General features: G+C 63.1%; 2 protein-coding genes across 19 annotated transcripts in view; one reads left to right on the top strand and one right to left on the bottom strand.

Annotated features, from left to right (window-relative positions):
- Window positions 1–3,378, top strand: part of NRXN2 (neurexin 2) — a 106,279-nt gene extending 102,901 nt beyond the window's left edge. For 11 of the 18 annotated variants that reach the window (XM_070427407.1, XM_070427408.1, XM_070427411.1 and 8 more), the window contains one exon: window positions 2,028–3,378. In XM_070427407.1, the coding sequence (XP_070283508.1) occupies window positions 2,028–2,329 (302 nt within the window). In that variant the 3' untranslated portion in view covers window positions 2,330–3,378. Of the gene's footprint in view, window positions 1–1,445 lie in introns of all 18 variants that reach the window. The other 7 variants (XM_070427403.1, XM_070427400.1, XM_070427401.1 and 4 more) reach the window with 1 other exon arrangement.
- A 2,586-nt stretch (window positions 3,379–5,964) lies between these two features.
- SLC22A12 (solute carrier family 22 member 12) lies at window positions 5,965–12,849 on the bottom strand. Its single transcript, XM_070426428.1, has 10 exons — window positions 12,463–12,849; window positions 11,754–11,857; window positions 10,659–10,813; window positions 10,414–10,582; window positions 9,580–9,703; window positions 9,317–9,432; window positions 8,423–8,637; window positions 7,826–7,934; window positions 7,426–7,629; window positions 5,965–6,930 (listed from the first exon to the last, which is right to left on the bottom strand). The coding sequence occupies exons 1-10, from the start codon at window positions 12,847–12,849 to the stop codon at window positions 6,867–6,869; spliced, it is 1,647 nt and encodes a 548-aa protein (XP_070282529.1). The 3' UTR covers window positions 5,965–6,866.
- Between the last annotated feature and the right edge of the window lie 11,067 nt (window positions 12,850–23,916).

Here is a 23,916-nt window from a genome sequence, read left to right as displayed (position 1 = left end):
CTTGGGCCCTATATTAGCAAATGCTTCCTTCCCAGATGGCTGTGTATGTATTCTTTTTCTTTTTTTGCTTTCTTCTTCTTTCCGTTGTTTTATTATTGTTTTAACAATAATAAGAGGGCCAGAGGCTGTCAAGCTCTGGCCAGGTCCTGGCGGCCCATGGGGGTTTGGGGAGGGGGAGGGGGGAGTCAGTGGGGGTCAGAGGTGGAGGGTGAAGAAAGAGAAAGTTGGGAGTTAGGGAAAGCTCAGGAGTCGTGTGTCCCTGCCCCGCCCCCATCTCCCTGCCTCCCCGTGGCTTCTCATGCCCTTCCCAAGGTCCTATGGGACAAGACCCTCCGCCCACGCTTCCTACGACCCTGTCACCTCCCACCTTCAGGTTCTCCTCTGCTCATGGCCTTCCAGGCTCCTTCCCATGCACATCCCCCCATCCTCACACCCTGTAGCAATCCCCACACATCGCCCTCCTGTGGCCCCCCAAATCCTCCTTCCCACTGTCCCCCCACACACAGCCGCCCTCCTGTGTCCCCTCCCCAAATCCTCCTCCCCACTGTCCCCCCCACACATCGCCCTCCTGTGCCCCCCAAATCCTCCTTCCCACTGTCCCCCCACACACAGCCGCCCTCCTGTGCCTTGTCCCCAACTCCTTCCCACTGTCCCCCCACACACAGCCGCCCTCCTGTGCCCCCTCCCCAAATCCTCCTCCCCACTGTCCCCCCACACACAGCTGCCCTCCTGTGCCTTGTCCCCAACTCCTTCCCGCTGTCCCCCGTCCCCGCACTCGGACACCCAGGGGGGTGACAGTCCCTCAGCACCGCAGACTTCAGCTTTGTCACTTGAATGCGGGGAGAGGGCACCAGCGAGGAGAGAGTGTGCAGGAGGACCAGGCGCACAGGGAGAGAAGAGCGAGGGAGGGAGACGCCAGGCAGGCAGACAGGAAACGTGGTAGGAAAAGTTGTTTTTTCTTATTTTTTCCCGGGAGAACCCGCTTACACAGCTCTGTTTGTAATTTTTTTCTTCATGCTAAAATCACACGGCCTATTTGTTGATGTAAGTTGCCTGAATTCCGTGGTATGCTATCTTCTTTTTTAAAAACAAAAGAAAAAAAAAACAAAAGCAAAAAAAGACCTAGAAAAAAAACCCTAAAAGATACTGTCGTTAGGCTTGTTTAAATGCTGCTCTTGTATGTGTTTTAAGTCGTAAGCCAGTAGAGTTTCTTTTTCCGTTTCTTTTCGGTTTCCTTTCCTTTCTGTTCCTTTTGGTTTCTTAAGACAATCGAGACCCCCGCGGGCCAGAGCCCGGGGTGCCCAGGGCACCCGCTGCCGCTTAGAGCGCAGCGGCCGGGCGAGTGGGACGGATGGGGGTGAGGCGGTTGTTTCTCGCTCTGTGGCGCCGCCCGCGCCCCGGCCCCCGCTGACGCCCCCTCTTCTCTCTTCTCTCTCTTGTTCTAGGAGGAGAGTTAATCTTGCCCATAATCACGGAGGACTCCCTAGACCCCCCTCCCGTGGCCACCCGGTCCCCCTTCGTGCCCCCGCCCCCCACCTTCTACCCCTTCCTCCCGGGCGTGGGCGCCACGCAGGACACCCTGCCCCCGCCCGCCGCGCGCCGCCCGCCCGCGGGGGGCCCCTGCCAGGCCGAGCAGGACGACAGCGACTGCGAGGAGCCCGTCGAGGCCTCGGGCTTCGCCTCCGGGGAGGTCTTTGACTCCAGCCTCCCCCCCACGGACGACGAGGACTTTTACACCACCTTCCCCCTGGTCACGGACCGCACCACCCTCCTCGCCCCCCGCAAGCCCGCCCCCCGGCCCAACCTCAGGACAGACGGGGCCACGGGCGCCCCCGGGGTGCTGCTCGCCCCCTCCGCCCCGGCGCCCAACCTGCCGGCGGGCAAGATGAACCACCGAGACCCGCTGCAGCCCCTGCAGGAGAACCCGCCCCCGGGGCCCGGGGCCCCCACGTCCTTCGAGCCGCGGAGGCCCCCGCCCCTGCGCCCCGGCGTGACCTCCGCCCCCGGCTTCCCCCATCTGCCCACAGCCAGCCCCACGGGGCCGGGGGAGCGCGGGCCGGGCGCCGTGGAGGTGATCCGCGAGTCCAGCAGCACCACGGGCATGGTGGTGGGCATCGTGGCGGCCGCGGCGCTCTGCATCCTCATCCTGCTCTACGCCATGTACAAGTACCGCAACCGCGACGAGGGCTCCTACCAGGTGGACCAGAGCCGCAACTACATCAGCAACTCGGCGCAGAGCAACGGCGCGGTGGTGAAGGAGAAGGCGCCCGCCGCGCCCAAGGCGCCCGGCAAGGCCAAGAAGAACAAGGACAAGGAGTACTACGTGTGAGCCGCGCCGCACCCACTGCCAGCGCCCTCCGCGGGCGCCTCCGGGAGGAGGGCGCGCCCCCCGCACCCCGCCCGGCGCTGCGGCCGCTCCCTGGCTGCCTCAGACTTCTCTCTAGAAGAGGAAACGCAAAAAAAAAAAAGAAAAGGAAAACCCGTGCTCGCCCCTTCCTCCTGCCGTCCGTCCGTCCGTCCGTCCGTCCGTCCGTCGGGGCGGCGTCAGTCCCGGCGGCTGTCCCTCAGCGCTGCTCCTGGGCAGGGCGGTGCTCACAGCCCTGGGTTGATTTATTTTTTTAAGAGGTAGTTTTATTTTGGTGGGTTGGGCGGGAAGGAAGGCTGGGGGTTTTGTAAAGTGTCCACTCCTTGTCCTGTTAATTTCCCCAACTTTTCTTTCTCCTCCCTCTGTCCCTCCTGCCTTCCTTCGCTCCCAAGCCCTCCCTCCTGACTCCCCCCCCCCCCCCCCCCCCCCAGGCTTGCAGTGTCTCTCGGCCCCATCCTCCTTCCCATTTTTGTGTGTGTCTGGTTTCTCCCTTCCTTTCCTCCTTTGGGTTTCCAGAGTCGGCGGGAGAAGGGGGGGGAGGGTGGGCGAGTGGCCCAGCGAGGGAGTGGGGGGCGGGGTGGGGCAGTGGGTGGCCCCCAGCCCAGACTCCGTCCACCTGGGAGAGGTGCCTTCTCGGCCGCCGGGGGCAAGGGCTGGGGCTGGGGCCTGGCAAGGCCTGTTCCGTTGTGTGTGCCGCCGGGCAGGCGGGCGGGCGAGGTGCATCTCGGGGGAAGCTGCTGGAGGAGCAGGTGGGGGGCGGGGGGAGGGAAGGCACATGCAGATATTATATTAAAGACGAATATCCAGATGCCCGAGCAGCAGCCTGGCACCCGCCGGGCGCCGGCAGCAGGGGAGAGAGGAGGCAGTGCCCTCCCACTGCTGGGGTCACTCGTCTGCCCACGGGCTCCCTGCTCCCCCAGTTTTTTTCTCTCTTTGTTAACAAATGTGTCTAAGTCTTGGAAAACACCCCAACCCCGGAAATGTGTGGGAAAAGAAAACAAAAACTTTCCAAATCCGAAGGTCCCGTGCCGTTTGTTCGGGGTGGGGGCCGCTGGGACCTGGCCCTGGTGCCGGGCTGGGGGCTGGGCCCAAATGTGGGGGGGCCCCCCCCCGTGAGCCTCGGTACGTTACGAAGCTCCCAAATTTCGGGGCCGGGCATGGCGTTGGGCCCCGGGGGCAATTTGTCTTTGCGCAGCTGAGGGGCAGGAAGCAGCCCCGCTGGTCGCTGGCCCTGGTTGGGTCGACCCGGTAGGACCTCTGCTCCTCCGAATGGGGACGAGGCCCCGGGGGCGGGAGCACGGAGTTGCCCCTGGGGTCGCCGCAGCCCCCGGGCAGTGCTGTTCCTGGGTGGGGAGAGCATCCCTGCCTGGTCCAGGTATACAGGTGGGTGAGTCAGGAGCCGGGTCCAGAGTTGCCCCCGGTCCTGCCTGACTGCAAGTCTGCTCCTTCCGCAGCTTGAGGGTGAGGGCCCTGTGCCCACCACACCCTCCAGGCCGTGGGCACCGCCTGGGCTGCAGGAGGAAGTGGACCCAGCACACCTTAGGGGTGTGCTCCTTCTCGGAGACATTAAATAGGCCCACAGGCCCCGACGAGCTGAGAGGCGGCTCTTGGTTTTTGTTGTTTTAGAAAGAGAGGAAGGGAGAGAGGGAGAGAGAAACAGTATTGGTTGGTTCTTGCCTGTGCCTGGACCAGGAGTAGAACCGCATCCTTGCACTTTAAGGCGATGCTCTGACCGACTGAGCTCTCCCGCCAGGTCTGTTCGTTAAGCCCCCCTGGTTGCGAGGTGGGGTGGCGGGTGAGCCGGGTGTCAGGCACCCTCAGGAGAGCCGCGTGCAGGTGGTGGTGGTGGACCCCAAGCCCGGAACACGAGAGGTGGCTCAGCCACGCTTACGCCACTCGGGGCGCCTCCCCTTCTGCTTGGGGAGTGTGCCCCTCTCCCGGCTCTGCCTTCTCGCGCCCTTGGCTCGCCGTCCTCCTTCCCTGCCTGATTCATCCTGTTTCAGCTCTGCTTCTGTCCAGCTCGTCTCATGCATTTTCCAGCTCACAGACCTGGTCCATGTTTCAGCTTAGACACCCCCTAGACCCTTGGGCTCAATCCCAGCTGGAGCCCCACCCCGTTGGCTCAGCTCCCCTCCCTCCTGGGATGCAGCCTTTGTCTTGGGACCCTCCCCACCATGGGGTGTAGCCTCAGGGGTCCTGGAGTCCTCCACCAGAGTCCTATCAAGGGTAGGAGAGCGGGTCCTCCCCCAGTTGCCTGGGTGTGGGTTTCCATGGACAAGGCCATGGAAACCCTGGCCTCCTAACCAGCCTCCTAACCAGCCCCTCCAGGAGCGGGAGGCTCTGGTCCCCCTTTCCCTCACTGCTCAGTCGGAGCCTGAGGTCAGTATCCCCAAGGCCAGCTCCAGCCCCCTGTGGATGCCTGGCGGAGGCCCTGGCTTGGGACAGTCTTGCCAGGCTGTCCTATCCCCGAGCAGGCGCTGGCCTCGCCCTGGGTCCTCCGCCGCTGCTCTGTCCAAGGGACGGAGACTGCCCCAGGCGCCCCCGCCCATCACCACCAGCCAAAGAAGGAACAGGCAGGCAGGTGTCCTTGGGTGTCAAGAAGGGAAGGAGCATCCTTACTTCAGAAATTCTAGAACAGCCTGCACAGCCCGTCAGAATCGGGGCCGGAGGGGGCCGTGCAGGAGCCGGAGGACTGCGGGCTGAGTGCCCCTCTGCAAAGGGAGGCAGAGCTCCTGGCCCGGGGGTGGCTCAAAGGCTTGGCTATAGGAGGAGAGATTCCCGGACCTGCCGTTGACTCTGTTTACCCATCTGCAGGAGATGGTCCCCTCGGGCTCACCTCCTTGTTCTTGGGCCCCTGGTGTTGGACTTAGCCCTGGGCCTGAGCTGGGCCCTTGGGGTCTGGCTGGCCCGGGGGTGGCAGAAGTTCCAGGCCCGCCCCTCGTGGCAGTTTGTACTCGGGGATGTGTCAGGAGAGTCCGCTTGGGGGGGAACAAGGACAGGGTTCGGGGGGGAGCTAGCCGTGAAGTCTGGCTGAAGCCTTGGACCTGGAAGCCCTGCCCTGCAAGCCCCCAGGGAGGGAACACCAGCTCCCCAGTGCTGGGCTCTTCTGGGAGGATGTCCCCTCCTGGAGGTGGACATGGAGCCCGTGGTGCCCCAAGGGAAGGCCTGCCATCAGGGGGCTGCGCCCAGCTGAGATGCAGGCCCGTGGCTGCTGCCAAGGGGGCACCCGTCTCCCTCCGCAGGGTGCGCACTCGGCCAGGGTGATGACACTCCGTAGTGGCCCAGAGGGGCAGGGCCGTGGGTCCTGGAAGCGTGTGACGGCCTGGAAGGATGGCAGCAAGGCCACTCGGTGCAGGGGACCCTGCAGGGACTCGCTGGTTCTGAGGGGAGGCCCCTGCCCTCGTGGAGCACCGCTGGCCGCGGGGCCTGAGGCCTGAGCTGGGCTCTGGACGCCTGCAGCCCAGGGCTGACTCCTGATTCGGCCCCTCCTGGCTGAGTGTGACGGGCAGTCTGCTTCTTGGAGCCTTAGTTTTCCCATCTGTGAAACGGCAGCCTGCCTCGAAGGCTTCAGGCAAAGATGGAATGAGATGATGCCCTGAGGTGCCAGCCTGGTGCCTGGCCCACAACGGGGGCGGGAGAGGGCAGCCGCTCAGGGCCTGGGGAAGGTCCACCCAGCCAGGAGCCCCACCCGGCAGACCCTGGCCCATCGCTGAGTCGGTGAGGGCCAGTCATCTGTTCCTTTATTCACGCTCCCGTCTCCCTCCCACCTGTGCCCCTCGGCCCGCCTCTGAGTGGGAGCTGGGGACACCCCAACCCTCCATGAACTCTCAGGCCGGGGGGCAGGGGGCCGGGGGGGGGGGGGGCGGGGACCAGGTGTGCGGCTGGGGCCCTGGGTAAGGGTTTCATTAGATCCTCGGGCTGGGCCTGGGGCCAGGAATGAGGACATTGGCCTGGGTCTGGGAGGCTGTGCGCGTTTGTAGAGAAGGCGGCAGGGGGATTCCAGGCAGAAGACGTGGCCGCTGGGGTGGGACTGGCTGTGTGGCTGGAGTGTGTGTGTGTGTGTGGCGGGGGGGGGGGGGGGGGGGGGAGGAGGGGTGGGGGGGGCAGGAGCCGCCTTTCGGGTGAAGCTGAGGAGCCAAGATTCCATCACTGAGAGCCCTCAGGCTGGGTGAGAAGCTGGGAGGCTTTGACACGGGTGACGATCCCCTCGGAGCCCACTGAGCCCGCTGAGCCCGGGCAGCAAGAGGGCAGCCGGGATCGACAGGCTGGCCCGTCCCCCGGGCCTGGCCTCGCTCCTCTTTGCACCCGTGAGTGAAGGTTAAGTGGCCTCCTGCCAATCACACCATCCTTTGCCCTTTCTGTGTTGAAGGCGGCTCCTCGGTGAGAGCAGGGCTGGCTGGAGGGGCAGCCCCCGGGCCCCCCGGAAATCCAGGCCTTTGCCCTCCTGCCGTCAGCGGAGGACAGCAGGCTCCTCCCGGGCCCCTCGCAGGCTCTCAGGAACCTAAAACTGCGTGGATTTCAGGACAGCAGGCCCCCGGGCACCGTGTGCTGCCTTCTTTACTGACCTGTTCAGGAAAGATGCGGACGGGTTGTGTCTTGAAGGTGCAGTGACCCCTGACCTCTGACCTGTGTCCATCCTGAGGATCCAGCAGATCCTGCCGCTCTCAGGGCCCTGGACTGAGCTCCCTGAGCACATGGTAGAGGGCGATGGGCAGTGACAGCCTTGAGGACATCTTGGGGCTAGAGTAGTAGAGTCTGGGGCCAGTGAAGACCCAACAATGGCCATCCTGCCCTCGGCTCCCCCCTTCCATAGGGCTCTACTCCCTCCCCCTCAAGGTGGAGCTGGGGTAGCTAGGCCATTTGGGCCTCACACAGTAGAACGGAGAACAGGGTACACAATCCACACTGTCAGTCGGGAGACCCAGCCCTTGGCCTCCACTCTCTCACAGATGTGCTGTGTGCTTTCGGCCAAGCTGCTCCCTCTCTGGGCCTCTGCTTCTCCTCTGTCCAGGGAGGGGGTGGGGGCCAGGCCCACCTGCTCTGGGTTCTGGTTTACTCACTGGTTCTGCACATCCTGGATGGTGTCGGGCAGCGGGAGGTGCTGGGTCTCGGGCAGCAGCAGCGCGGTCAGGCCGCTCAGCACCGGCACCGCCCCGTACACCAGCAGGGGCAGGGAGGGGTGGTGCACACCCAGCAGCCGGACCAGAGGCCCCAGGATGGCCCCCCCTCGGGCCGACATCTGGCCCAGGCCCACGGCGGTCATCCTGTCGGCACAGGTGCACTGTGAGGGGCCACTCCGCCCACCCACGGCCTTGGCCTCCCCCTCCGGCCCAGCCCTGCTCTGCCCAGGGAGGTACAGGGGTCAGCCTGAGACCACATGGAAGAGAGAGACAAGGCATGAACACCCATCCTGCCCTCCCAGCCCAGGGCACCCCTGCTCGGGCCCGGGCCCAGCCTCACCTGAGCACAGTGGGGAAGAGCTCCCCCGTGTAGATGGACACGCAGGTGAAGGCCACCCCTATCCACCCGAGCCCCAGCAGGGCCAGGGCTGAGCGCAGGGGCCTCATCTCTGTGGGCGGAGACAGGGATGGGCGGGGCCAGCATCAGCTGGAGGCTCTCTCCCTGACCTCCCACATGTCTGTGTCGCCCCCACTTGGGTGTCCCCAGACCCCACACACGCACCATGTCCTACGTGACCTCATGGCCACATGCTCCGACCCCCCCAATCTCTTTCCCACCCAGACACCCAGAGCCAGACCGGGGAGTCCTCCCTGACCCCCGCCCCCCATTTCCCTGCCCCTGTCCCCACAACTCATCACCGAGTCCTTATTTTATCTCCACAGTTTTCACCATGTCGCCCTCCCCACTCCCTCCCTGCTCCCCTGCCCAGTACAGGCCACCACCCTCTCTCCAGACGCCACCTTCGCCTTCCTAACTGCGCCCCCTTCTAGTCCAGCACCCGCAGAGGAGGGGCCGGGGGTCTGTGTTCCTGGCTCAGGCCCCCTCCCCAGGTAGGCTCCTCGGCCACAGCCACGGCACCCAGACCTGCCCGCTCACCGCGGGGCACCAGCGCGTTGGCCAGGATGCAGAGCCCGGCCAGCACCAGGGAGGCGGCCTGCGTGGGGCGGCGGCCCAGGCAGCTCAGCAGCAGCAGGGTGCCGAGCTTGGCCGCCATGTCCACGGCCCCGATGAGGACCTGGAGCAGGAAGATGTTGCTGTCCAGGGCCTGCAGGTCCAGGGCCAGGCCAAAGAAGGTGAAGCCGAAGGCGAACCTGGGGGCGGGACAGGTGGAGTCAGGCTGAGGAGGGGCCCTGCCATTGCTGGTTTGTTCTCGGACCCACTTCCGCCCTCCTGTGGGCTCGGGAGGGCAGAGGGCGGCCTCTGCGGACTGCGCTTCCCAGGGTCCCTGCCAACGCTGCGCCTCATGAAGTCTGGCCAATGGGAGGCGCTGGTGAGAGGCTGGAGGTGGGGTCAGGGGAGAAGCAGGGGGTTCCCCCCTCCCTGGCCCTGGGTGCCCTGGGTGCCCCGTCCCCTCCAGGACCCCCTCGGAGGCCCCGCTGGTCTCCGTCTTTGCTGGGAGGCCCTGGCTCCCGGGCTCTGAGAATGCCCCGCCCTCCTCCTGGTCCCTCCAGTCTAGGGTGGGTGTGCTCTCTGGTGCTGAATTCCGACTCCTCATCCTACGGGCTCTTCAGCTCCTGCAGCACCTTCGTTATGAATCCTCTTTATTCCTCTCTTCTCTCCGCACTCAGCTGCCTGAGCCACCAGCCTGGGCCGTTCCCCTGACGGAGGCGCAGGGCTGTAGGGCCTGTGCCGGAGCCACCCTCCGCCCCCGCCCGCCCCCCCAGGACCAGTGGGACCAGCCGAGAGCCCTCAGAGGCCCCGCCTGATGCAGCAGAGCCCTGACTGGGTCCCCAGCAGCCGGGGGGCAGCGGGCGGGGGGAGGGCGTCTACCAGCACAGAGTGGAGACGCCGGTCCGGAGGCCCAGTCCAGGTGTGCAGAGCAGGTGGCCCAGGCTGGCGGGAGCCCGGCTCGCACTGAGCTCCTCCTGCATGGCGGAGAGCACGACCTGGGGGGCAGGGGGGGCACTGTCAGCACTGGCAGCTCCAGCAGCCCCCCCCCCCCCCATCCTAGGGGGCCAGGCCCTCCGAAGGCCCTGGGCAGGGGCAGGGAGAGGGCGTGGGGTCCAGCCCTGGGGAAGCTCGCCCTGCCTCACCTCCATGGTCAGTGCGTCCCCCGCTGCCCTCTTCCCGTTGATGGCGGCCACCCGCTGCAGCTCCCGCAGGCCCTGCTCCAGCCTGCCCGTGATGAGCAGCCACCGCGCCGACTCCGCCAGCCACCTGGGCGGGAGGGAGGGCAGCGTGGGAGGGTCCCTGCCTGTCACCCCAGGGCCTGGCCTCCACAAGCCTCACTGACCCTCTCACTCTCTGCCCAACGAGGTGGCCTCACTGGTGTCCACAGGCCCTAGACTCGGGAGGTGAGGTCAGCCGGCGGGCAGGACGGGCACTGACATGTGGCAGCCACACCATCTCAGCCGCCGGCCTTCCCAGCAGGCCCTCCTCCCTCCCTCCTCCCTCCTCCCTCCACTGGATTGAGGTTGGGGGTCCCTGTCCTCCCTTCCTGCCTCCCTCCTGACTCCATGGCCTTTCCCTTGCCTCACCTGGGAGCCAGGCCTGGGGGGGTTTGGGTGCAGTAAGTTGCCCCCCCGCCCCCGCCAGTAGCTACAGGGGCACAGTCCTACCAGCTGCCATAGACCCTGAGCCTGCCAGGGTCCCTCCTCTACTGTCAGTGCCTGGATACCTCAACCCTCCCCCTTGTCGCCCATGGCTGCACCTCCTGCCTGAGCCGCCCGCCCCCCCATACCCCTGCAAACAGCTTCACACTTGCCCCGGGGGTCAGGCCTGGAGAAGGGTCTTTGGTCCTACATCCCCCCACCCCCCAGGCAGTCAACAGTTCCCAGCACCTCTAGCTCCCCTTGTACTCGACTGGCCCCAGCGGGAGGCGTCTCCCGTTGCCCTGGGTGGAGGGTGGGCCCGCGGGTGGCACCCACCAGGAGTACACAAAGCAGAGGAAGAAGGGCACGGAGACCGCCAGCTGCAGCAGCGCCCAGTCGCGCACGCCGTAGGCCACGGCGGCCATCAGCACCATGCCGAAGCTGTAGCCCAGGGAGTTGAAGGTCATGGCCAAGACCCGGGCTCGAGTCGACGTCCACTCCATCACTGCAGGGGGACACACAGGTCACCCCCGGAGCCTGTGGGCCTCCCCCCCACCGCCCCCCCGGCCAGGGGCACCTACAGAGCGTGGCGGTGTTCATCATGACGCCGGCGATGGCCAGGGCCCCCAGGAAGCGGAAGAGGCAGTACAGGGCGAAGGTGGGGGCGAAGGCGGTCGCGGTGCCCCACACGGCCATCTGCAGGTAGCTCCAGGTCAGCACCAGCCTGCGCCCAAACCTGTGCACACCGGGAGGCGGGGGGTCCGCGGCGGGCCACGGGCTTGGCCACGGAGATGACACCAGAGCCCACACTGTGCTCGCTCACTGAGCAGAGGGGAAGCTAAAGTGACACCCGCGGCCCTAGCTGGTGTGGCTCAGTGGACAGAGCGTCGGCCTGCGGACTGAAGGGTCCCAGGTTCGATTCTGGTCTCGGGCACATGCCTGGGTTGCAGGCTCCATCCCCAGTGGGGAGCGTGGAGGAGGCAGCCAATCAATGATTCTCTCTCATCATTGATGTTTCTATCTCTCTCTCCCTCTCCCTTCCTCTCTGAAATCAATAAAAATATTTTAAAAAATAAATTAAAATGGCACCTGGGGGCAGAGCCACATTCTTTTTTTTTTTTGGTAATCCTCCCCTGAGGATATTTTTTCATTGATCTTTTAGAGAGAGTGGAAGAGAGAGAGGGACAGACAGACAGAAATATCCATGTGAGAGAAACACATTGATTGGCTGCCTCCCGCACACGCTCCAACCAGGGCCCAGGCCGGGAGGAGCCTGCGACCAAGGTATGTCCCCTGGACTGGAATCGAACCCAGGACCCTTCGGTCCGCAGGCCGAAGCTCCATCCACTGAGCCAAACCAGCTGGGGCCAGAGCCACGCTCTTGGTCCGTGAGGCTCCTGAGCACAGGTGGGCACGATGGTGCCCTCAGGGGAATGCGTTCCCGCCAGCGGGGCAGCCGGGCAGCCGAAGGCGGGCGGTGGCCTCAGGTGTTGGCCGTGAATGTCTGATGAGAGCATAGCCCTCCACAGCCCCCAGGAGACTCGGGGAAACCAAGGCCAAGAGGGTGCGAGCCCTGCGCCCAGCACAGCTGGGGTGTGGGGGGGAGACCCACACTCAGGCATCTCTGACGAGGGGCAGCAAGGGCGCGGGCCTGCCTGGAGGGGAGGGGTCCGCACCTGTCGGAGGCTTGGCCGGTCACCGCGGCTCCCACCAGGACCCCGGCCAGGAAGATGGACTGCGCCATGGGCTTCAGGGCCTGCGAGTCACACACCAGGTCCCACTGCAGGGAGAGGGGGGAGCTGCGCTCAGGAGGCAGGGGAGCGCCAGTGGGGGGGAGCTCGAGGGGAAGGCCCCAGGGGCTGGTGTGTGGGCAGCCTGGTGCCCTCTGGGGCTGGAGGGCAGGGCCTGTGGAACAGCCAAGGCTGTCACCCCTGCCTACGCCCCTCCCTGGCTCCCTACTGCCCCAGGCAAGGGTCGAGCCCTTTCTGGACTCATCTCCCTCCCTCCCTCCCACTTCCCTCTGGTTCTTTACAAAGAGGCCCCCTTCCCGCGCCCACATTTGCCCATGCGCCTGGCGGGTCACCCCTGGGACTCTCATGACTCTTCCCTGAGCCCCGCTGGCAGGCGGAGCAGCTGGGCTTGCATGTCAGGAGCCACCTGCGTCACCGCTGGTGAGAGGGTGCCCTCCGTGTCACCTGCTGTCCCATCCGCCAGGGCCTTGGCAGGCGGTCTCCTGCCACCGGCCCCCCTGCCCGGGGAGGTGGCCAAGGAGGGCTGGCCGGCGAGAGGAGCTCCGGGCCCGGGCCAGTCCGCATGCTGCCGACCGCAAGCAGTGACTTTGGCCGCGAAGGTGCCAGGCCTGGGGGAGGCGGTCGGGGGCCCTACCTGGGCCACGACGGTGGAGGTGAAGGTGCTGCGGTCGTAGACCCAGCCGTCCACGCACGGCTCTGTGGCAGCCTCGCTCCAGTTGGTGGCTGTGGCATTGGGCGCCAGGAGCTGCCACTGTGGGTGGCGGAAGCGGCGACACGGGTGGGGCCCGTGGTGGGGGCCCGGAGGGATGGACACGGCCAGGAGGGCGCCGGGGGCGCTGGCCGGGGCCGTGCCGTTGTCCAGGAGGGGCACCCAGCAGCGGTGCGCGGGCACGGCCGCCGAGAAGTTCTCCAGCACGTTCTGCGTGGTGAGCCACATGAGGGGCACGGCCAGGGCCACGGCCTGCAGCGCCTGGAAGCGGCCCAGGCTGCCCACCCGTTCCAGGAGCTCAGAGAAGGCCATGGCGCTCCCCCGGGGGCCAGGGCAGGAGCCCACGCCCCAGCAACCAGCTCAGGGCCCAGGGGCGGCCGCCAGCGGGCAGCGAGGGCGTCTCCCGCCCGGCAGCCCAGAGCATGGCAGCGGCCCCTCCGCTGTGCGGGGGCCTGGCTCGCAGCTGTCACTCTGGGAGGCTCCAGCTGGACCGAGGCTGCGCAGGCGGCCCTGACGCCGCTGGCACCTCCTCGGCCGTGAACTTGAGAAGTGCGGACAGCCGGGACAGCGGTCACCCGGCTGGAACTAAACGGTCCAGGTGGCACTCGGGGAAGAGGGTTGGCAATCATTTCCTCGGTCAAAGTTTAACCTGACATGAGGGAGCAGTGCCCTGCGTGGCTGGAGCCCCCCGTGGGCGTGGGCTGGGCTCTGCCCCGGGACTGCAGCCCCCCTCGCACCCGGGTCTGCCTCGCTGGGATCCTCCTGATCTTGGGGCTGGCGTGAGCCCGGGCGACATCCCGTGCACAGGACCTGTGTGTGCGCAGGCGTGTGTGTGTGTGTGTGTGTGTGTGTCCCGAGTCCTGGCCTCATGAGCATCTCACGCCTACTCCCAAAGCTGAGCTCCCTCTCCCCGTGCTGCTCCCCCGGCCTCCCCACTGCACCGCCCACGACTCCTCATGTGCAGGCGCCAGGACCACACCTGGGCCATCCCTGCCCTCTCGTCCTCCCACTGCCTTGGCCAGGAAGTCCTGGAGCCCGGCCGCAGGACGCACGGGACAGGCCCCCTCTCCCCTCTGCCCGGCGGCCTCCTCGTTGGCCCCCCTGTCTCCCGCCTTGAGCCTGCGCAGCCGATTCTCACCCACGGATCGATGGGTTCTGTTCACGTCCAGGCCGTGCCGCACACCGCTGCTGGGTGTCCCTGCCGTGCTCGGAGCCTGGCGGTGTGGCCTCACCTCCCTGGAACGTGCAGGCACGTCTCTGCCTCCGGGCCTTCACCTGCTCTTTCCTGTCGGAAACTCGCTTCCCTCCGGTCTCTGTCAGGAAGGCCTGTTGTCAGCGAGGCCTTCCCTGAGCACCTGGCTAACTTTAACGCCCCCCCTCCCTCCACACACACACACTCCCCAGTTCCCCTTCCTGCTGCTCTCTTTCCATTGCATTTGCCACCATCCAGCACCTTCACCTTCTACTCACATATCTCCCTCTGCCTGGCTTCCCCACTAGCACGTGAGCTCCTGGAAGGAGGGGCCTTGCCCTGGCCGGTGGCTCAGCGGGTGGAGTGTCAGCCCACACACCCAAACACCCACAAAACCCACAAAACACAAAAACGAAACCATGCTGCCTGCTGCCCGGTCAGGGCTCAAACCCGGGTTGCAGTTTCCATCTCTGGTTGGGGCCCGTATGGGAAGCAGCTGATCGATGTTTCTCCCTCATCAATATTTCTCTCTTTCTCTCTCTCCCTTCCTCTAGCTCTAAAAAAGTTGAATAACAACATACCCTCAGGTGAGGATTAAAAAAATAAGTAAATGAAAAGACGGGGACTTGGCCAATTTTGTTCCCTGCTGTGTCTGTCGCCGGAGCAGCGCTCGGCACACAGTAGGCACTCGGGAAGCACGGAGTGAGTGGACGGAGGAGCAGACAGCTCCCTTACATCTCACAGACACGGCAGCCTCTTCCGGGGGGGGTGGGGTGGGGGGGGGGGCGTGTGCAGCTCAGGGGTCTGCTCGCCGGCCCTTCGGGTGAGACTCTGATTTCCCCAGCGATGGGCCTTGTAATCCCAGAATTTACACTTTTCACTTAGAAATGATCACTGGGCTCTTCCCGAACCGCCGGTGCTTCCAAAGCCCACTCCTGTGTCGTGGCTGGGCTCGCTCCCGTCATCTCCTGGGACCTGAAGTGCTTCCCCGTGTCACCGCGGGAGCGGAGAGTCCCCGACAGCCCGCCAACGGCAGGAAGTGCTGCTGACGGTGGCGGGTGCGAGGCCTGGAGCTGAGGGTGGAGGCCTGGAGGTGAGGGGGCGGGTGAGGCCTGGAGGTGAGGGTGGAGGCCTGGAGCTGAGGGGGCGGGTGAGGCCTGGAGGTGAGGGGGCGGGTGAGGCCTGGAGCTGAGGGGGCGGGTGAGGCCTGGAGGTGAGGGTGGAGGCCTGGAGGTGAGGGGGCGGGTGAGGCCTGGAGGTGAGGGTGGAGGCCTGGAGGTGAGGGGGCGGGTGAGGCCTGGAGGTGAGGGTGGAGGCCTGGAGGTGAGGGTGGAGGCCTGGAGGTGAGGGGGCAGGTGAGGCCTGGAGCTGAGGGTGGAGGCCTGGAGGTGAGGGGGCGGGTGAGGCCTGGAGGTGAGGGTGGAGGCCTGGAGGTGAGGGGGCGGGTGAGGCCTGGAGCTGAGGGGGCGGGTGAGGCCTGGAGGTGAGGGTGGAGGCCTGGAGGTGAGGGGGCGGGTGAGGCCTGGAGGTGAGGGTGGAGGCCTGGAGGTGAGGGGGCGGGTGAGGCCTGGAGCTGAGGGGGCGGGTGAGGCCTGGAGGTGAGGGTGGAGGCCTGGAGGTGAGGGGGCGGGTGAGGCCTGGAGCTGAGGGGGCAGGTGAGGCCTGGAGGTGAGGGCGGTGGGTGAGGCCTGGAGGTGAGGGCAGCAGGTGAGGCCTGGAGGTGAGGGCGGTGGGTGAGGCCTGGAGCTGAGGGGGCAGGTGAGGCCTGGAGCTGAGGGGGCAGGTGAGGCCTGGAGGTGAGGGGGCGGGTGAGGCCTGGAGGTGAGGGGGCAGGTGAGGCCTGGAGGTGAGGGCAGCAGGTGAGGCCTGGAGGTGAGGGGGCAGGTGAGGCCTGGAGGTGGCCTCGGGTCGGCAGGCGGACGTGCTGGGTGCCCGCAGCTGTCAGGCTTGCTGTGCACCGTGGGGTCAAGGTGGGCGTGGGGGGGTCGGAGAACCGGACGCAGGAGGTGGAGACAGTGGCTGCGGACAACCCCTGTAGGGAGTTGAGGGCAGGAAGGTGAGCAGTGGGACCTGAGCGGGACAGGATTTGGTTAATTAGGGGCCTGCCGGCTGCCGTCACACCCGAGCCCCAGACGCACAGTGGCTCCCGCACGACAGAAGCTATTCTCTGCTCACGGAGAGCTCCTCTGGGCCTGGTGTCGGGGCGGCTCTCCTCCCGGGTGTCTGGCATGAGGGAGGTGGTGGCGGCCAGGCTGAGAGCCCCCCCGCCCCCCCCCAGAGCCAGCCTCGTGCCATCAGGATTAGCAGTGGGGTGACATCATTCTGAGAGCGGACGCAGGCGAGCTGCTGGTCGGCATGGCCAGTTCTCCCTTCTCTCCGGACCTGGGCACACTGCGGGCATCTCCCGGCCGGATCGCGATGCCTCCCACCCCCGTGTCCTGTGGCGACAGCAGCTGCCGCTGGCCCCAGGCCAGGCAGGAGAAAGGCCGGCGGCGTGAGGACTGTCAGTGACTCAGACAAGTCCCTGGGGGGCCAGCAGGGCAGGCGGAATCCAGGCAGCCGGCCGGAGGCGGCGGCAGCCACGACCAGCTCAGTTTGCTCAAGACTCTGGGGTCCCCAGACCCCGGGACACTGTTAATGTCCTTACTTTACACCCGGCGGCCGGGGAAGGTGAAGCCCCTCAGAGAACCGTGTCTTCTTATCATGAAACACATCGCAAAGCGGGGCTACGGTGCCCATTTTACAGATGAGGAAGGCGAGGCCCCGGGAGCCCAGATTCAGAGACCACGAAGCCTACATGGCCTCTCCCCTGCCCTGCCCTGCCCGGGCCCGGCTCTGAGCACAGGTGGGGACACGGTGACTCAGAGCCGCCCCGAGGAAGCCGGCACCCCGTGACCCGGCCGAGGGAAGGACCCAGGCTGAGCCTCCATCTCCGCCTGCCCCCATCTCCGCGGCTGGAGTCTCAGAGGCAGACGGAGCCGCTGAGAGGCGGCTCTGAAGGCACCTGCCAGCCGCCAGCTTGTCACCCGCTCAGGCCTCCACGACTCCCTAGTGCTTCAGAGACGACATGCAGGCGCCGAGCGCTCCTCTCCCCGCCCCTTCACACCTTTGCTGCCTCCTCCACATGGCCGGGCCCCAGCCCCACAGAGCACAACTCCTTCCTGGAAGGCCCTGCGGGGACCCCGTCTTCCCGTTCTCTTACCCGAGGGCCATCGGCACCACCCAAACCCACCCACCCCTGCCAGCTTCTCCTCTGCTGGCCCTGCCCCCTCCGAGCAGCCTGCCCGCTGGGCCAGCCTGGGCCCTTCCCTCTGCCGGTCACGGGGTGGCGGCTTCCTCAGGGCGGCTCTGAGCCATCGTGTCCCCGCCTGTGCTCAGAGCAGGGCCCAGGCAGGGGAGAGGCCATGCAGGCTTCATGGTCTCTGAATCTGGGCTCCCGGGGCCTCGGTTTCCTCATCTGTAAAATGGGCATCGTAGCCCCACTTGGCAGCGTGGTTTTCATGCTAAGAAGACACGGTTCTCTGAGGGTCTTCACCTTCTCTGGCCGCCCAGGTGCAAAGTAAGGCTAATTAGGGCCCAAACACCAATCCTCCCCAGAACTGAAGACCTGGCCTCCTGCTGTTTCCTATTCCAGGCTGCTGTCCCGGGCAGTTCTGAAGGCGGGGCTCCTGCCTTCCTGGGGACAGTGGCGGACCCACCCCTCGTCAGCACCAAATGTGCCCCAAGTGTGGCCACAGGCTCGGCTCGGAATTCCCCACCGACAGCTGAGGTGCTCAGTGCTTCGTGGTGATGGTGGTGCTGATGGCGATAAGATGCTGCTGATCCCCAGCGGCCTTGAGTCTTTATTCTGTGTTGGACACAGAAGTTCTCCCCTGTATTAAGTCACTGTGTCCTTCCAACAGCCCTTCCACAGTCTTATACGCATTTTTACAGACGTGAAAACGGAGCCTCAGAGAGGGGAGTGTCCGTCTCAGCGGCTCCGTGGCAGAACCAGGGCTCCAGCTCAGGTCGGCCCAGCCCCAACATGCGTGTCTGTAACTTCTGAGGTTGGCGGAGTGCGTGTGGGAGCAGAGAGGATGCCGGAGGCCACCGAAGCTGCAGGGCAGACATCCCTGCCTCAGCCCCGGTCCCTCCTCGCCCGCCGGGGTCTGCTCCCCGTAGATCAGCACCCCCTTCCCTCATGTGCTCTCTTCCCTGAGCTCCAGGGCCCCTTCCCCTGGCTCAGCCCCTCCTTAGAGGGCCCCCCCACATCGCCCTCTGCCTCCTTGGCCTCCTCCCACCCTGGACAGCGCCTGGCTCTCCCTCCGTGTCCCCGAAGGCCCAGTGAAAGGTTTCCCCACGGAAAAGAAGTCCCTCCCCCCCACCCCCCGCTAACGTCTGGGGTCACCCGTTCCCACCGCTGCGGCACTGCGTGCGGACCCAGCGGGCACTCGTCAACAGAACCTGCTTCCTGCCCCGGCATCACGCCAGAGCTGTCCCAGGCTTTGGCTCCATGGAAATGCTCTTCCCGTGGCCTCAAAGCCGCTGATCCCAGGGCTGCTGGCTCTGCACCATCTCAGGCAGGGCCAAGGCTGGGGGCTGAGCGCACCCCAGGGCCCAAGGCTGGGGGCTGAGCGTATGACAGGGCCCAAGGCTGGGGGCTGAGTGCATCCCAGGGCCCAAGGCTGGGGGCTGAGTGTATGACAGGGCCCAAGGCTGGGGGCTGAGTGTATGACAGGGCCCAAGGCTGGGGGCTGAGTGTATGACAGGGGCCAAGGCTGGGGGCTGAGTGCATCCCAGGGCCCAAGGCTGGGGGCTGAGTGTATGACAGGGCCCAAGGCTGGGGGCTGAGTGTATGACAGGGCCCAAGGCTGGGGCTGAGTGTATGGCAGGGCCCAAGGCTGGGGGCTGAGTGTATGACAGGGCCCAAGGCTGGGGGCTGAGTGTATGACAGGGCCCAAGGCTGGGGGCTGAGTGCATTTCAGGGCCCAAGGCTGGGGGCTGAGTGTATGACAGGGCCCAAGGCTGGGGGCTGAGCGTATGACAGGGCCCAAGGCTGGGGGCTGAGTGCATCCCAGGGCCCAAGGCTGGGGGCTGAGTGTATGACAGAGCCCAAGGCTGGGGGCTGAGTGTATGACAGGGCCCAAGGCTGGGGGCTGAGTGTATGACAGGGGCCAAGGCTGGGGGCTGAGTGCATCCCAGGGCCCAAGGCTGGGGGCTGAGTGTATGACAGGGCCCAAGGCTGGGGGCTGAGTGTATGACAGGGCCCAAGGCTGGGGGCTGAGTGTATGACAGGGCCCAAGGCTGGGGGCTGAGTGCATCCCAGGGCCCAAGGCTGGGGGCTGAGTGTATGACAGGGCCCAAGGCTGGGGCTGAGTGTATGGCAGGGCCCAAGGCTGGGGGCTGAGTGTATGACAGGGCCCAAGGCTGGGGCTGAGTGTATGACAGGGCCCAAGGCTGGGGGCTGAGTGCATTTGAGGGCCCAAGGCTGGGGGCTGAGTGTATGACAGGGCCCAAGGCTGGGGCTGAGCGCATGGCAGGGCCAAGGCTGGGGGCTGAGTGCATCCCAGGGCCCAAGGCTGGGGGCTGAGTGTATGACAGGGCCCAAGGCTGGGGCTGAGTGCATCCCAGGGCCCAAGGCTGGGGGCTGAGTGTATGGCAGGGCCCAAGGCTGGGGGCTGAGTGCATGGCAGGGCCCAAGGCTGGGGGCTGAGTGCATCCCAGGGCCCAAGGCTGGGGGCTGAGTGTATGACAGGGCCCAAGGCTGGGGCTGAGTGTATGGCAGGGCCCAAGGCTGGGGCTGAGTGCATGGCAGGGCCCAAGGCTGGGGGCTGAGTGCATGGTGCCTTTAACTGGCCCCTCCAATGAGCTGCGGCCGCCCTGGCCACAGCCACGCTCGTTTTGCTGGTTCTGGCTTCCCAGGAGCCCCCGCCAAGCTGCCTCTGGCCCCTGAACAAATCTTCGCTAAGTAGGTCAAGGAGACCAGGAGGCGCTGGGCAGCCGCTGGCTCCTTCCTTTCCCTGTGCCTGGCGCCTCCCGCTCGCCTGGCCTCCCTTCACCACAGGGACTTCGCTCTCCTTGTGTGTCAACGCGATTTTCATGTTAAAATTCAACCGAGATGCTCACCAGCCGCTGGAACCAGACTTGTCGGAACTCAGCTGCTCCAGGAGCAGGACTTTGCCCGCTGCCTGGTGAGGGCCTTGCCCGCAGCTGACGGCGCCCAGCTGGCACCTGTTAACGTTTTAACAAGGCGGATGTGGGTGCTGCCCGCCCGGCCCCTCGGCCACTTCCCTGGAGCTGTGCCTCTGCCCGGGGCTGGGCCCGCGCCCCAGTCTCGGCCTTTGCTGTGGGCAGCCGGTCTAGTTGACAAGCAGCTCGCCTGTGCCCGCTCTCAGGATGATGCCGTCCCCCTGTTCATCCCAGAGGGGCACGAGGCTGGCCCTGGGCAGGGGCGCTATGCCTTGTCACCACACCATCTCCCCTCATGTCTCTTTTTTTATTTTTATTGATTTCAGAGAGGAGGGGAGAGGAGAGAGAGATAGAAACATCAATGCTGAGAGAGAACCATGGGTCGGCTGCCTCCTGCACACCCCACACTGGGGACTGAGCTGCAATCTGGGCATGTGCCCTGACCTGGAACCGAACCGTAACCTTCTGGTTCATCGGTCGCCGCTCAGCCACTGAGCCAGCAGCCGGGCAGCCTGGTGGCTTTAATGAGCATCCTTCTTCTTTTTTGAGAAAGAACACCTGGAATGCAGGTATTGGGGTCTGGGCCTTCAGGCTCACGCGCACCCGAGCCGCTGGAGCAAAACGCAGGAAGGTTTGGGCGGAGGGTGCAGGGGGGCCTCCGACTCCTGGGAGGATCCTGTCCCTGCCCGTCCGTCTGCCACGGGGCTGGTGGTCCTCCCTGTGTTTCTGTCCTGGATGCATCTGTATCCTGGATGCATATGCATGAATGTCAGCCCCCACCTTCATTCACACACACACACACACACACACACACACACACGCACGCATGCACACACACACATGCACGCGCACACACACATGCACACAGGTGCACACACATGCACACAGATGCACACGCATGCACACAGGTGCGCACTCATGCACACAGGTGCACACGCATGCACACAGGTGCACACGCATGCACACAGGTGCACACGCATGCACCATTTGCCTAAGTCCTCGAGGCTCAAGGAGACAAGGGCGCTTTTGCCCACGGCCCTGAGAACATCCCTGCCTGTATGGACTGCACAGTCCTACTTGCTGGCCGCCTTCAGCCTCCGGGTTCACCCGGCAGCCTCCTCCCCACCCTCTCTCTCTGCTCTCCCCCACCACAGAGGTCTGCTCCTTCTCTCTCCTTTGTTGCTCTTTCTTCTGCACAAACAGGTGTCCGCAGGGTCTCACCTTCCCCACGTGGCCTGGCCAAGGGGTTTTCCTGAGCCATGACAGTTGTATCTCTGACAGGAAGTCCGTTCTCAGCTCTTAGAATTGTACACGCCACACGTGACCGGCTGGAAAAGCCACAGCTCCATTAGGCGCCTCCTCCGGGACCTAGGCAGGCGGCCCCTCCAGCCCCCCGCCACCCGCTGAGCCCGAGGAGACCTGAGTGGCTCCTGTGGCGTCCTGCTCCCCACCCCCAGTGCCAGGCCCAGGACCCAGCGTGGTATCACCAGGCATGCTGGGCTGGCATTTGGCTGGGATTGCATGGAATCTATAAATTCATGTGTGGAAAATTGACATCTTGGTATTAGAGTCTTCCAATCTATGAACATGGTATATCTCTCCATTTATTTAGGTCTTCTTTACCTTTTCAGCAATGTTCCATAGTTTAAGTGGCATTTTCTGATTATTATGAGCATACAGAAATACAATAGATTTTTGTATATTGACCTTGTATCCTGCAGCCTTACTAAACTCCTTTATTATTCCTAGTAACATTTTAGTAGATTTTCAAGTATTTCCCACATTATGTCATCTGCAAATAAAGACAGCTTTGTCTTCCTTTCTCATCTGTATGCCTTTTACTTATTTTTTTCTTGCCTAAGTGCACTGACTAGGACCAATGTTGAACAGAAGTGACGAAAGTGGACATCCTCGATTCATCTATAACCTTGGGAAGCACCCGTCTTCCACCATTAAGCACGGTGTCCACTAGGTTTTTCATAGGTGCCCTTCATCAGGTGGGGCAAGTTCCCTGTATTCCTAGTTTGCTGAACACCATTTATGAGGACTAAATGCTGAGTTTGGAGAAATGCTCTTTCTATTGAGATGATCCCATGGCTTGTTAACCATTTTGTTTGTTTGCCTTGATTTTTAAATATTAAACCAACTTTGAATTCCTGGTCATGATGTGTTGCCCTTTTTAATATATTGTTGGATTCCATTTCCTAAATATTTGTTAAGAATTTGTGCGTCTATTTATGCAAGAGATATTGACTTGTAGTTGTCTTTTCTTACTAGGGGCCCGGAGCACGAATTTGTGCACAGGTGGGGTCCAGCCGGCCTGCCCCGATGGGGGCCAATCGGACTGGGCCAGTGGGGGTGGGGGGACGTGGGAGGTTGGCTAGCCGCAGTGCGTGTCATAGCAACAGGTCGTTCCAGCATTCTGGTCCCTTGGCTTTTATATATATAGATGTGTGTTTTTTCTGATTTTGATATCAGAGTAATACTGCCATCAGAGTATGAATTTGGAGGTGTTCTATTTCAATTTTATGGAGGATTTTGTGTACAATTGGTAGTATTTCTTGCTTAAATGTTTGGCAGAATTAACCAGTGAAACCATTAACCAAAAAGGTCTGGAGTTTTCTCTGTGGGAAGGCTTTAAACCATAAGTTCAATTGCTTTAATAGATGCAGGGCTAACAATGTTCTCTATTTCTTCTTGAGTGAGCTTTGGTGGTTTGTATCCTTCAAGAAATGTGTTAATCTCATCTAAGTTGTCTAATTGGTACTAAAATATTGCTCATACTATTCCCTTATCATTTTAATGTCTGTAGGATTTTATAGTGATGCTTCCTTTTTCATTTCTGATATTGGTAATGTGTGTCTTTTCTTTTTTTCCAAATCAGTGTCTAGAGGTTATAGATTTTATTGATCTTCTCAAAGAGCCAGCTTCAGGTTTGGTTGATTTAAAAAAAAAAATCATTTTCTATTTCTTGGGTCTGTGCTGTTTATTATTTCCTGTCTCTGACTTAATTTCAGGTTTAATTCGCTTTTTTCTTCTCATTTCTTAAGCTGATGTATTTGAGACTTTCTTCCTTTTTAATGTAGGTATTTAATGATATAAATTTTACTCCAATCACTGCTTTAACTTCATCCTACAATTTTTGATATGTCATTAAAAATTTTAAAACCAGTTCAAAATATTTTCTAATTTCCTTTGTGATGTTTTCTCTGACCTGTGGGTCTTTTAGAAATGTGCTGTTTAGTTTGAAGGAGGTTTTTAGATTTCTCTCTGTTACTGAATTCTAGTTTAATTCCATGATGATCCAAGAACAGACGATGTGTCATTTAAGTCACTTACAATTTATTACACATGAAGGAAGGCTGGGGGAGAATGATGGTGACCACAAGGCCCCAGAGGGCTTTGAGCGACAGGAGATGTGACTGGAATTGGGTTTGATCGGTCTGGGGCATCGGAGGTGAGAGGGGAGCGGGAATGCCTGGAGGGGGAGCCTGGGACGTGAGGGTTCCCTGAGCTGGTCAAGGAGAGTGGACAGTTGTCTGAAGAGTCCGATCCCCAGGGAAGCACGTAGCTTTGTGATGAGGCTGCAGATAACGGGGCACGAAGGGTGTAGGCGAGGGAGGAGCTTGGTGTCTGGAAGAGGCCCTGGGCTGGGAGTCGGGCTGGGGTTCGCCATGTCACTCCATGTCTCTGGGCTTTAGTTTCTTCGCCTCCCACATAGGTGGTCAGTGCAATTACCCTGTTTCAACGCCCGGGCTGCTGCCAGCGCAGGGAGGGTCTGTGTGTGAATTTGAAGAGGGCGACCCCTTGAGACAGACAAACGGCAAAAAGGTGCCTGTGGTGTGAGGTCTAAAGGCCCAATATCGTGTGCTTCGTGACATCTGGTGAAACCAGGGGGCTCTCGGACGGCCTAACAGCGCGCTTCTCTCCCCTCCTGCTCCCTGGACAAGGTCCCCTGGCCGGGCGACACCTGGTATCCAGGGGACCAGGCAGTTCCCGGATCCCTGAGGCGTGTGTTT

Source organism: Myotis yumanensis, unplaced genomic scaffold, assembly GCF_028538775.1.
Source record: "Myotis yumanensis isolate MYYU_CA2020_CCGP unplaced genomic scaffold, mMyoYum1.0.hap1 SCAF_10, whole genome shotgun sequence".
NCBI classification, from domain to species: domain Eukaryota; kingdom Metazoa; phylum Chordata; class Mammalia; order Chiroptera; family Vespertilionidae; genus Myotis; species Myotis yumanensis.
This window is presented reverse-complemented; position numbering and strand designations above follow the sequence as displayed.

Coding starts and splice junctions, on each gene's coding strand:
- SLC22A12 (XM_070426428.1), bottom strand. CDS start 12,849: ATGGCCTTCTCTGAGCTCCTGGAACGGGTGGGCAGCCTGGGCCGCTTC. Junction 9,704..10,413: donor CTCTGCTTTGTGTACTCCTG/GTGGGTGCCACC, acceptor CCTCCCGCCCAG/GTGGCTGGCGGAGTCGGCGC. Junction 7,630..7,825: donor CTCTTCCCCACTGTGCTCAG/GTGAGGCTGGGC, acceptor CTGTGCCGACAG/GATGACCGCCGTGGGCCTGG.